Source organism: Calonectris borealis, chromosome 3 (assembly GCF_964195595.1).
Source record: "Calonectris borealis chromosome 3, bCalBor7.hap1.2, whole genome shotgun sequence".
Classification (NCBI taxonomy): domain Eukaryota; kingdom Metazoa; phylum Chordata; class Aves; order Procellariiformes; family Procellariidae; genus Calonectris; species Calonectris borealis.
In genome coordinates this window covers 104,465,051-104,478,335 of record NC_134314.1, presented here as the reverse complement: position 1 = coordinate 104,478,335, position 13,285 = coordinate 104,465,051, and the positions used below count along the sequence as shown (strand labels likewise).

The following is a 13,285-nucleotide window of genomic DNA, read 5'->3' as shown; positions in this document are numbered from 1 at the left end:
CAGCTTTGAGAAAGAGGGGGAGAAGAATATGCACTCAATGGGATGTCATATGGGGACTGAGGAGTAGCAGCAAGCAATTAATTGCCTAATTCCATTAGGAAAAAAGAAAAGATGGTAACTGCATAGCAGGGAAGGAGAAAGTGAAGAAAGAATATAGGAAAAACATACATGGAGGGAAGGACAGTGCCTCAAAGACAAGAGCCTTTTAAAACGACTAGCACCTTCCCCCTTCATGTTATTCTCTGTGTACCTACGTGGCATAGTTATTGATGTAAAGTGGGGGCACAGAGGGCAGTTCTTTCACTGGACTCCAGCCCAAGGCAATTTTCAATCTGGTTCATCAAGGTATGTCTAAGGAGCAATTTTCTTTGCTTTAGAACATGCGATTTCAAATAGTGTGCCCAGGAGAAAGCATGCACCACTGCTCCCGCCAAGATTTATTTCTGCTGTTCACACTGTTTTACTACCTCTGCAGACTGCATTCTATGGTCTGCTTAGAAATCTTCAGCTGAGGGTGCTTTTCTCCTACCCAGCCCTGGAGGTTCAAATATTCCTTTAATGTTTTAGAACTAGTACACTTATTAAGAAACTGGAGAGTTTTTCTAACAAATTTTCACAGAGTGAACAGGTTCCCCCATTTTCTGTAGTAATGAAATGGTCTCCACTCAGGAAAGCTTGTAAAAGTTTTTTTATCTAGCCACTTGCTCAAAACCAACATCAGGCAGTTTTATACCTTTAGAAGTGCAAAGATGATGTTTCAGCTGCAAAATAGTGATCTCAAAACCTGATCCATACTCAGATACAATTGAAGAAGTCATCAATTCCACGAAAAGTATTTCCTTGAAAAGAAAAAATCGCTGGTTCTTGCTGAGAAGTACAGGGAAAAGAGTAGCTCTTAGAATCCAGGAGAGTGGAAAAAATGTCACTCCTGGGCTTGAAATAGGGTCTGTGAGTACATCATTTCAGGAAATTGATGGGAACTAACACAGCACCTGCAGGGGTGTGGGATCCAGTGCCCGTCTGTCTGCCAGTGACCAAACTGTTCTAACTTATTTCCTGGAATTTTATCATATAAAGCCAAAAGCTCCTGAAGACACAAATATCTTACACTTGTTTTATGCCTTTGCTTTTAGGAGGATCATAAAGTGTTCGTTCTCAAAAAAAATGCAGTGTAAAGACACCAAAAGATTTACCTCAGCTGAGGGGGAGGTGGAAGACAGCTGATAAATGGCATCCAGCAGCGTTACCAAACATTTCAGGACAGGAACACATAACAGCATAGGCAGCTGAACACCATAGTGGTGTGAAAACTGAAAGGCCATCTTACTTAACCAAATGAAATTATTTGCTTTGATTACTGTGTGAGTATAGCCTCAGTGGTAAGACCTGGCAGGAAGTGACATAGAGTCTTTGATAGCCATAGTGGAAAGGTCTATTTTTACATTTCTAAGGCAAAAAAATGATTTTTTATGTACTACGCCCCAGTATTATCCTGAGTCACGCTGAAGCAGACACAGGAGAAAGCAACCTCTGCTTAATCCCTGGCACTATCTCCTTTGCCCTTCCCTTCAACTGCCATACCCTTTCTACTTAGCCTATCACATCTCATGGGATTGCCTTAGAAGGAGATGTATCAGCAGACGAGTGTGGTTTAGGATGCTAATGCAATAATTACTAGCTTAATCATCAAAGTGAATAAGCAATTTACCAACAGTCCCTTTCAGCACTGTGCACGGTTACCATTTAAATACAGATTTTTGTAATGTACCATAATTAGATACTGCGCATGGGAAAGTTTTAAAAGTAAACCAGTAAAAATGAAAATGACTGCTCTGAGATGAGCGCAGGACCCAAGTTTATTCTTCTCACAACAGAAACTGCCAGTGATCCGGTATGTGGAAACTTTGTTCCAAACCAGTACTGACCCATTGGTCCCATTGCAGGCAGAAGGGGAAGTGTCCTGTGAAACAAGTTCTCTTCTGCATGGGACTTAAAGTAGGAATCTTCTATTTTGGCGAACTGGCATGGCTAATATTTTTAGAGATTCCAGTGTGCATAGCTTAATTTCAATTTCTTAAGTTTCTTCTGAAGTTTTAACTGGACATACTCCTTTCACTGCCTGCTCTGGCAATATATACTGCATAGCTGAGTATACTGAAATGTTGCTCCAGTTCTTCCCATTTCATAAGCACATTCAACTGTGTGTGTGCAGTGGCAAATACCATTTTCTTCAAGTACACAGGTATCTGTCTATGTAAACCAGGGTTTCCGTACATGGAGACAATTAGAAAATATAAACAGATGAGTATCACTAAACATGGTCCATCTCACAACCACAGGACATGCATACAATAGAATTTTCACACCTGAGTAGCTGACAGCTTTCATTACTTTAGCCACTGAAACCAAGCCTAACACAGACCATGCTTTAGTTATTATGCCAGCAAGATCTAGAGGGGAAAAGAGAGGAAAAGGTGATACTCACATAGTTATAACACAGCATCAAATTTGCTGGCTCAGCACTATGCAGGTCTGGCCACAAGCTCTCGCAGTCCTCAGCCTACCATAGCCTTGAGCACCATACTGGATTTTTCTCTTTTGTTGAAGGTTCACTCAGCAAAACAGAACACATAAGATATAAAATTACCTTATAAAATTTACAAAAAGCAGCCTTGTGGATAGATTTTAATAACTTTTAGATTAGTTCAGAAATTATTACAAGAATCCCTTTAGAGCCATGGAGGAGGTTTTAAAATAGCTCTTTTCACTGTTCTTAGGCATTTCTTAATGTCTATCAAGACCATAAACATCTCAAAATAAAAAGAAATCACTTAACCTTGAAGATCGCAAATCTAATCTGTCAGTTTAACAAAGCACGTACACAAAGAAATCCATTGGATCTCTATCACAAGGAGTTTGGATTTTTTATGAACACCCGTATGCTGAGCTAGAAAAGCGATTCCTTTTAAAGCATTGGACATTATGTGTTTCTAGCTCATGGGGAGTGGGTTATCCATCGTCCTTGATATGTTTCAATGAGAAGAACTAATTTTCTGTTAAAGTGCGTAAGATTGAATGCATCATAATGACCTTCAAATTGAACTCAAGTCTTAAGATTTTCCAAATAAGTTCCTCAGAATCTGCAGAACAGCTTCTAACTCCACAAATCCTTTTTTCCTTTCTACATGACAGCTTCTAAACTCCATTTGGTGTCATGAATACCCACAGGTCATCTTCCACAGAACAAAAAGAGGCCATCATGATTATCATCTCTTAATAAATGATTATCATCTCTTAATAAAGCAAATTCCATGGGGATGCTCTAGTAATCCTAATTGATTAACCCATAATCCATTTTCCACTTGATTCATTCTTACTGTAATATTAATAATTTTCTCAGTCTTGATCAAGTCAAACTACACTGGTCAGACACTCTCAGTCTACTCAGCAATCATCTGCCATTCAGAATCTACTCTTGTATTTTTCAAGATTGCAAGCAGTCAAAAAGTTCACCTAACTGGCTGGAATTCAAATTGCAGACCGCATATTTCATCACTGTTTTCCTTTCTCCCGTTATGATTATACTGGATCACTGATGTATTTAGCGCAAATGGTCTTGACTCTTTGTAAGGCTGAAATAGATAAACACATAGGTCACAGGAAAATATGGAAAAAAAAAAAAAAAAGACTGTTTTGCTCCAATGAGTTCTGGAACTTTAAGTCACTATCTTACCTCTGCGGAACCTGTGCACGCGTTAGGTATAACCTTAGACTATATGGAGTCCCAGGCTATGATTTAGTAGCAGTGTTCCACATTATTCTTACAAAAAAAAAGTAAATCTGCTGCTACATGATGCAACGTGTTTCATGGAGCTGCTGTTCCACGATAGCTTACTGCATTCAGGCTGTTCCCTTCCCACAGGCACTTATGACAGAACAGGTCACACCAAGGAAAGGGGGATAAAGGTGAGAGCCAAGCGCTTTCAAGCAGTTACCTGCACTGTAGATGCCCGAAGACGTTGCTACGGGCAATTGTACAGGCATTGTACAGGCACAGAAGTACCCCAGATGTTGCTGAAGCATTGCTAGTGCTGTAATAGCTGCAATCTTGTAAGGCAGTGCTTGCTCCTAACTTTGTGTAGTACTTCGCGTAGATGGAAACCGCATTTGCAATGTTAAAACTAAACGCTTCACTGCAAAGTTACAAGAGTGTTCCTGTAATGTGTTGCGACTGCTGACTAACAACTCTCGTGCTGTTACTGCAGCACTGTTTCAGGCACGTGGCTTTTTGCCATGGCCGGTTGAACAGTCTTCTCAAATGACCAGCTGTGTTTTGCTTACCCACACTCACTGCAATTTTGGTTTGATATTGAATTGCTTTTCACCACCTCTTCTGCAGTCTTGCCTCTGTGCTTCTTCCCAGCACAGGATGCATTTTCCATGGGGATTTAGCTATAAGAGAGATAATCTGACCTGCAAAATTTCTTGCAAATGAAAGATAAAGTCTCTGAGACTACTTGAGTGAGCTAGAGGAAATAAATGAATGAGATAGTGGGGACAAAAGTGAAACACCTACTTAACTGAAACCTCATTTCAGTCTTTTTCTCCAGTTAATTAAGTATTGAGGAAAATGGATGTAGAAAGCACATTTTAAAGCAATCAAGTACTGCCAGAAATCAAACCAGCAATTTGAAAAGAGAACAACACTGCTCTCTGGCATCTGACAAAATAAGATATTTGACAGGGAACAATATGTGCAGTACTGGTTAATTGAGAGGCGAGGCGAAGAATAATCATAGCTGCATTACTGAATTTATAGAAGTATCTCCAGCGTACCACAGGGACGATGCGAATTTGTGGAATCCTCCTGCCTGCTACAGCAAGCCAGCAATTGCTTACATTCCCATCAACATTTTTACAATGTACCCTAGGCAGCAATGCAGAAATAGCAACTGCGGTGGCTGAAACCAGGAGACTTGCCTTTAAAATTACTGTAATCCCACACTTTCCTCTGCTGGTGAAGAGATATGTAATAAGAAACAAGTGGAGGAGAAACCTTCATTAAAGTTTGCTCTGTCCACAGCATCCTTTGTTAGACCTGTGCAACACTTTACCAGTTCACATGGTATGGGATATGGCTCTTCCAGTGTCAGTCCTACAACAGGTTAGGTTGACTGTGCATTTTTTCAAAGTGTCAGCATTAGAGCAAAGACAAGACTTTAGTTTTCCCGCCTTTTAGTTCCGAGCTGTAGCCAAACGCAGTGTGAACTCTACCCATGAACCCATCTACATTTTGGAAGCTCTGGCAGAACTTTCAAGGCTATATTCTCTTTCCTGCAGTTGACTCGCTAACCTTCCATTTTTTCCATGTCATTTTAGCACATTAAAATGATGCTTACGACACAGGCAGCATGCTGCTGTGTCAAAGAAGCCAGCAATGAGGGTTGAGACACCTGAACAAACCCATCATATGGTACCCTTCCCATTCATACTAAAAACACTATTTAAGGGTACGTGCAGTTAATGAGAGATTGTTATTTAGATTCTTTGATATAAACAAATACTTCCACATGTAACAGCCTGTCTCAGCAGAAGATTTGTGGATCTGAAGATAGTATCAGGAGCCAGACACCAAGCACTTAAATAAAAAAAGAGGTAAAAGAGCAGCTAACCAAGTTAAACAAGGAGTTAAGCAAGTAGGAGATCTGGAAATCACAAACCAGATTCTTTCCTTTTGTAATTGCTCACAAGAAATTGACATGAAAAAAATCCAAAAGGATGAAGTATCAGTCATCTCCATTACTACTTTTAGCCTCCATGATCTGAATCTAAGTTAATTAAAAAGGATCCAAACTATGCTCCTCAGGAAAACTAAAATCTTCAATCACTCGGTGCCAGAGAATGACTAAAGCCACACATACATTTAAAAACCAACAATAGTACTGAAAGATTATTTTTCGGCACAGGGTCAAAAGAATGCAGAACACTTCCCTTTCTCTATAGTGAAAAAATGAAAGCGGTCCCCAAGCACAGTTAATAATTTCCCACTCCCCTGTTTTGCCTCTAAAAAAGATCAGCAATCTGATGTGGATACAGACTTAGTGAAAAAGGCAATCTTCCTTCACAATATCAGATGCACTTACACTGTATTTCATGTGGTACTCAGCAGGCCTTCTAAATAAAGGAACCCTGAAACACCATCCAATACTGAAAGCAGATTCTCACTAAGCTTTCATCTGTTATTTAACAGAAAGCTGCTGATTCTTCTGTGCACCCATCAATAATCAGTGCATTCACCTAAGTATTTCAACAGCTGAATTGTGAATAGAGAACAAGATTTGTCTACTGTTAAAAAAGCTTCCAGGAAGACAAATAAAACAATACAAAAAGCTAAGTAGATTTAGCTCTTTTATAGCTACATCCTGTTTTTCTACGTTCCATATAGTTTCTGAATTCTACACTGAAATAAGCGCTTGGGTGTGTCTGTAAGTGTGTCAGAGAATATGCACACACACATATATATAACAGAGGAGACACGCCTGTCTCCTGTCACTGGAACTATAGACATACTAGTCCATATTTTAAGCAAATCCACAACATTGCTTTTGAATACTGCTATTGCAATCTGCTTTCACAGTAGTCCACCATGTATTCAGTTGTCAACATCTTTAAAAAGTTCCAACAGCTGGTTTCAATTACTGTTTTCTACAGAAAATTACTGGCAGTCTTATTGTAATTTGTGGCTATTTAAGATAAGGTGGCAAAAGCAGAGAGAGATGGAGTCATTTTAAGGGTTAGACAGCTGAAATCTCAAACAGCAGGAACAAAGATCAGACAGCTGAAACCAGTTCTGGGACAAATTCGGAGCGTTCTCACCACAGAGGTGGCAGCTGGGCCATGGAGTGACTCTACTTTCCCTACTGTACAGAATGTTTACGTTGTTCAGCTATGTTTCCCTGTCTAAAAGGAACTCGTTTGCAACGTATAGTAGAAAGAAAATCGCCATTAGATGTGTGTTGCACTTTTCTCCGTCATCGCCTTCAAGGTTTTAGGGCACTATAGGATTATTGTCCAATACACATGCCTAAGACTAGACAGATTTGGATTCACCGCAGCTCCAGCTGGTATTTTTCTTCCTTTATTTAAAGTATATTAATTTGCATCAATTGTAGGGCACATCAACAAAATTAGTAAGCTGGATAGCGAGAATGTGTTTCTTCTTTCAGCTCCATCCTTCCCTTCCACCAGTCATTACTGGACTGGCAGACTCTTCCGAGTGATCCTGCTGTGAGCCAACAAACATTAGCGATGGCAGCGCTGTGCCCAAGAGTGGAACCACAATGCAACGCAGAGCATTTTCTGGAAGATGATGCTTGAGAAAGTAGTGCAGGCCCATGCTCAATAAATGGCATTCCTACTGAGGATTAATTTTAAAAGATTTTGTACAAACTTCACCCAAACGGTAGTTAGACTGTGGCTATGTCATGGGAAGCGCAGGGCTGTCTCAGGCCTGCCGCTCCTGTGCTGTTCCTGCACTCAAGGCTTGGGGAACTCCTGAGGATCTCTGCCGCTGAGTGGGCTGGAAGAAGTCAGGGCAGGATCTGACCTAGGAGCGTTTTAGATTCTGACGTATGAGAGATCAGTTCAAACACTGGCTGTTAATAATCCTGGAAGAGCAGCAGCCAAACAAATCTGCTTTTATGTTTTCCTTTCATTACTAGGTGAAAAGGAGAAGAATAGTTCAAAGCCTGAAGAACGAGCTGAACATCACAAACCAACCAGACCCTTCCATCAGCTGTAAGGGCATACGGCAAAAGGACACCAGCATTCCTGCAACATGCTTTTAACCTACAACTTCGGGCATTTCAGAGAGCATTCAAAATTAGCTAGGACAGCAAACTAGATTTTACACCAATTACAATGTAAACCTTGGGCAAGCAGGAAAATGAAGAAGAGATCCAGCTAATATATCTTCCTGTGATGTAACACAGTATCACTATGGCAACAATCAGGTTCAATACCAGAACAATACCAGAGCACCAAAGACGGCATTTTTACAGGGACTTTCACAATCAGAATAGAAAGCCAGATACAAGTATCCTTTCATTTGTTACGGATAGCTGACATTGACAAAACACATCCTACGCAATCCTCTTACTAGGAATTCGGATGAGGCATTTTTCCTACTGCATGCTTGATTTACAGATAGGTTGGAAATTAAGTTTTTTATAACGCTACATGAATTGTGACCTGAAGTCTCATCAGTTTGCAATAGGATGTAGAATATTAAATCCCATTTTCAAGTGATTTAGGTATTAATCTAAGTAACTTAAGATCTCTTCAAAAATCTTAACATATATTAGCTCATATGTCAAAAAGCTAAGATTAGCTAGTACTACAATACATACTAGTTACTGAAAAATAACAGGCATTTTAATCTTTCAAAATGCAAACATTTCACACTTACCAAAATCTAAAGGCTTATAAAATACAAGCATGGCCAAGTTGGAAAATATGTAATTACTAAAGCCTCAATCCTTTCTTTTAGTGATGATATTTACTTACTTCATTATAACATAGTTGTTTAAATTTGTCTGGTTAAGATTAGACAGCTTTCTAAAGATAGATGTTTTTTCCATACTCTTCTCCAAGTGGGACACTTTTCAAGGCATCAGATTAAAATAGAAGAACAATCATTGAGATAAATAAAACACACCAGTTTTGGGTTTTTTGTCTATTGTCTGCTACCAATGTGTTTTCACACCCATGCTTCTACATCAAGAGAGTTAATTTTTTCAAAAAAAATTGCTACAATTCCACACATGATCCCCAAATAATTTGAAGATACAAAACCTTATCTGAAATAATTTAACTTTTATGAGCAATTTTGTTGGTATCCTGACAGAAGATGAGGCAATCAAAATGCATCCTTTGAGATGGGCCTCTTTCAGTCTCCCTGGAAGATGCCTCTAGGCATAGTGCCACAAAGATTGTTTTAATTACCCAATACTTGAGTTAACAAACAACTAGAGATGTTTAAGAAAAAGCCAAAAGATTACTGATCCGACCCCAACCATAGGTGTATCTAATTACTGTAGGATAACTTTATATATAAAGTTTTTGTTCATTTGAACTATATGGAATATTTCCAACCATAGGTCTATCTAATTACTGAAGGATAACTTGTATATAAAGTTTTTGTTCATTTGAACTATATGGAATATTTTGGTTCGTGTTATTGTTAGACTTATTTGAGATAAATGCTGAATTTCTTTAAAGGTCTTTCAGTGAGACTGATGAGTAGATTATTTGTTCTCATAAACTGCGTTCTAATGGACAATGCTGTAAGCAAGGCAAAATAATGGTGTGTACGTATCTGTAAATAGAGAAAAACACTCTGCTTTGGGTGTAAAACTAACTCAAGTAGAACCTTACCGTTGTATCATTAGAGAAGCACTTGTTATATATGGAAGGTTCAACTTGGAACAAAAGTCTTGTCTTTTATTTTAAGTTAAGGAATCTTTTTCAAGGAGTAGAAAACATTATTACCCACCTTTGTTGAAAGGAGAAACATCTTTCTCATAGATAAATAATGTGAAAATGCCTCTCTGCTGTGCAACTTGGGAGTCTTAGGGCACTACTGCTCAACTAAAGGAACTTAGTTTTCCTAATACCTGGCCTGGGTAAGCAAACATAAGCAATATGAATTATTGGAAAGTAATTTCTGTTCAGTTAGATGAAGACTGATTTAGTTTGATGTCACTCTTTTCTCTTGCACAGAATTGCTCTGCGCTACTTAAGCCCAATTAGACCTTTGAAATCCACAAGTACAAGCTTGTTGTAAGTGTGCTTATTTGTAATGATCATCCTAAATTCAAGTGCACCATCTAGTTCATGATAGAGTTTTCTTATATTGATGATACCAGAATCTTAAATGCTATTTCCGGGTGAGTTACCTTCTTTGGGGATCTCAAATAGGATTTTTCTTGAATGAAAAGAGGCTAATTCAGGGCATTCTGTGCAGATATTTCTTGACACCTGACCATTTCTCCAGCACATCCACTCTCATTACATCAGGTACAAGCCTGCAACGATTTTCATACAAAGTGACACATTTAAGGCCTAGCATTGTCAGGTGAAGGGTGCTCTGCAGAGAATCAGCAGACAGGCATTATTGGTAGAGTGAGCACAGTTTGTTGTTATGGTGTCCTTTCTGGCCAGGTACATAGTGCCCACCCTCAGCGTGCTAAGGATTACTGGCTGGCCAAGGGCCACTTTGCAAAGGTGAAGATTAACATTGGTAAGACCTTTGGCTATGGTCAAAGCCAGTGCATACTGGGAAGTACAAAGAGATGGATTGGCAGATGTTTAGTTTCAGGGAAAACAGACAGTCCTCTCTTGTTCACATCAGATCTCATCCCCCCTTGCACAATGTTATTCCATCTGGAAGAAGGGATACCAAGACACAGCGCACTGGACCTGTGCACTGGATGCAGCTTATATCTGGTTTTATATTCGGTTTTGCACTTACAAATGAAGTCACTGCTTCATTTTGAATCATCCAATAGTGTTTGCCTCATTTTGTCTTGGAACCTAATATTTTTAGAGATACTTAGGTGAGTTTAGTTTCCATTTGTAGAACAACCCTTGGTACACAGAAAAAATGGCAACAATGAACTACATGGCAACAGATAGTCCACTTTTTCCACGGTTTAATTTTTTAACAGATTTATGGAGAATTATTTACAAAAAATTCTACAGAAGATCAATCATATCTGTCCCTCCACTATCATTCCACAAGTTTGAGTGACTATTGGTATTAGTAAATATTCAAGAACAAGCTCTGCAGAACCCATATATCGTTAGTTATTGGATAAGAGAAAATGGTGCCCTCCATATAGTTCTGACACTTATTTCACAAATTGGTTTTTGACCGTCAGTTATTCAAGTTGTGATTAAGTCCACACAGATTTACTGCACCTTACAATTTTCTTTTTGCTCATCTTGCTCAGGTAGTCCTTGTTCGTTTACAGAATTTTTGGCTTTGTGCATCATACGACTCTCCCTTGTATTATCAGAGGCTGTTTTTGTGGATTGCTTATACAGGCAAAGTGGTGACCTTGAAGTAGATTTCATTGGTGGAAAAGCTGTTACTGCTTGGGACTCCTGTTCATCATCTACCTGTAACACAAACAAAAATGTCCTGTTTTACTGGTAATGGAAAACCATATTAGCTTTCTGCAGTAGGTCAAAAGACTCACTGCAGAAGACTAAATATTGGGAATTTGCAAAAAACATATACATACATATTTAAAACAGAAAAAAATATTTTGAAGACATTTATTACTTTGAATATACAATACAGTGAGACTTGATCTCAATTGTTATGGTGTGAAGTAAGATGGAATATCTGCTACAGAGCTGGCAAGCTATTTGCTAGGAGCAGAAAAAAGCTAAGCCAGGAGCAGACAGTACTCTTAATCTGTTTACTAAGGTACCAGGTATTGTGTACCGAGATCTGTATTTCATTTTTCCTGTACATATTCTGCAAACATAAAACATAGTTGTCACTTCTTTTGCTGACATCTGGACAGAAACCACTGCTTTCACATTTTAACTGATGTGCAGTCAAAACACTCAATTTAAATTCTACATTAAATTCACATAGGAAAGTGAATAAATTTGCATATGGAAATGACAGGGCACATTTTAAACACCTTGAGACATTTGCAACAGTTTGAAACTGGGTGTCTGAAATGAAGTACATATAAGTACCTGTCAAAAAGAAGGAAACAAGGCTTATTTCACTTTTAAAATAAGACACACCATTTACTATATTAATATAAAGCATGAAACACGACGTTTTGATGGTTTCAACAAATGATGAAACGATATTATGAACAATTCCTCCAGAAATTCCCAGACATCTTGAAATAAAACAAACACATATATCCAGCACTGTCCAAGAGAGAAGGGCACAAATTCCTGGAACTGATGACTTCTGCATATTTACACTTGGGGGAAAAAACAACCCTGAAACCTTAGTTTCTCCTATATAGTTGAAGGTAAGGAGTAGCCTGTCCTTAGACCTAGACAATACAAGCTTAAGCAAAGGAGGACTGTTTGGGAAATCCTTCCCCCAGTTAAGTTAAAAACAAGTTATTACTGATTACTTGTTATTTGCTATAACCTTGACTATGGGTCAGCGAGAGCCTACAACAAGCTTACACCATGCTGGCAGGTGATTACTATGCAACTTTCTGCTGCCAAGGCTTCCTTTCTCCTTTCTCCATTTGTTTCTAAAGTTACAGGAAAACATACATAAATGAGTGTAAATAAAATTTATTGGCATCATTTAATGAAACAGTAATACAACACAGACCTCCAGGCAATGTCTGTAAGAAGCAGCAAATTTTGGCAAGTAGGGTAATTAACCCTTGAAACAACATACATAAATTCAGTGGATTCACTCTCACTTCAAAATACAGATTTCCTTTTGCTATAACTCAAACCAAATTATGGCTCTGATCTGACTCGTCTTCCCCATGGTGCTTTCTGGTCTCAAAACCTATACGTCCACTAAACTATGTGGCTCTTGCTTTTACTTACTTTTGGTATCTTGCCAACATAATTTATGTGCTAACACAAAATAATTGCATTAAAAAAAAAAACAACACAAAACAACAAACCCAAAAGTTGTACTCTTGCTTTATGGCTTCACTTTCAGCTGTGCGGCAGGCTCCGCTGATTGCCAAGAGAATGCTTTTGTGTAACCTGGCAAACTGGAAGAACTTTTATCCACTGGCATATTTCTATGTAGCCTTCAGGTAAAGAAGTATCAATATATAATAACTATTCTCTTATTGCTCAGCTTGAGATAGCACAGTTAAAAACTTTGGAGGAGATTTCAAACAATAAAAGGTTTATTTCTGTCCTAAAGCTGGAACATTTTTCTATAATCTGCAAAGCATTTGCATCAGCTTAGAAAGGACGCCTTATTCTGATGTACTGAAACATTCAGCAGTGTGTCATATTACTGAAAACACTTGCAAAGTTAATGTAAACTTCAGTTACTAAACTTTCAATAAAAACCAGCTTTCAAAACTTAACTCTGTCGTATTTATTTGTTTTGATAACCTTAAAATCTGGTAAACACTAACATTAAAGTCTAGCTTCTTTACCATCTAAATGTTCCCTATTTACACATTTAACAGCCTCTCGACTATCGGTAGTTATTTTATAGCATCTCGAATCTGGAATTCCAAGAAAAGTTGTTAGCAGAAAA

At 38.4% G+C, this 13,285-nt stretch overlaps 2 protein-coding genes across 2 annotated transcripts in view; one reads left to right on the top strand and one right to left on the bottom strand.

The window, feature by feature from the left end:
* Window positions 1-7,847, top strand: part of LOC142081240 (spermatogenesis-associated protein 7 homolog) — a 40,478-nt gene extending 32,631 nt beyond the window's left edge. Inside the window, exon 10 of the mRNA XM_075147928.1 lies at window positions 7,722-7,847. Within this exon, the coding sequence (XP_075004029.1) occupies window positions 7,722-7,847 (126 nt within the window). The remainder of the gene's footprint in view (window positions 1-7,721) is intronic.
* A 2,848-nt stretch (window positions 7,848-10,695) lies between these two features.
* The window catches only part of CENPF (centromere protein F), a 43,679-nt gene continuing 41,089 nt past the window's right edge, over window positions 10,696-13,285 (bottom strand). The window contains exon 20 of the mRNA XM_075147079.1: window positions 10,696-11,181. Coding sequence (XP_075003180.1) covers window positions 10,972-11,181 — 210 coding nt within the window. The 3' untranslated portion in view covers window positions 10,696-10,971. The remainder of the gene's footprint in view (window positions 11,182-13,285) is intronic.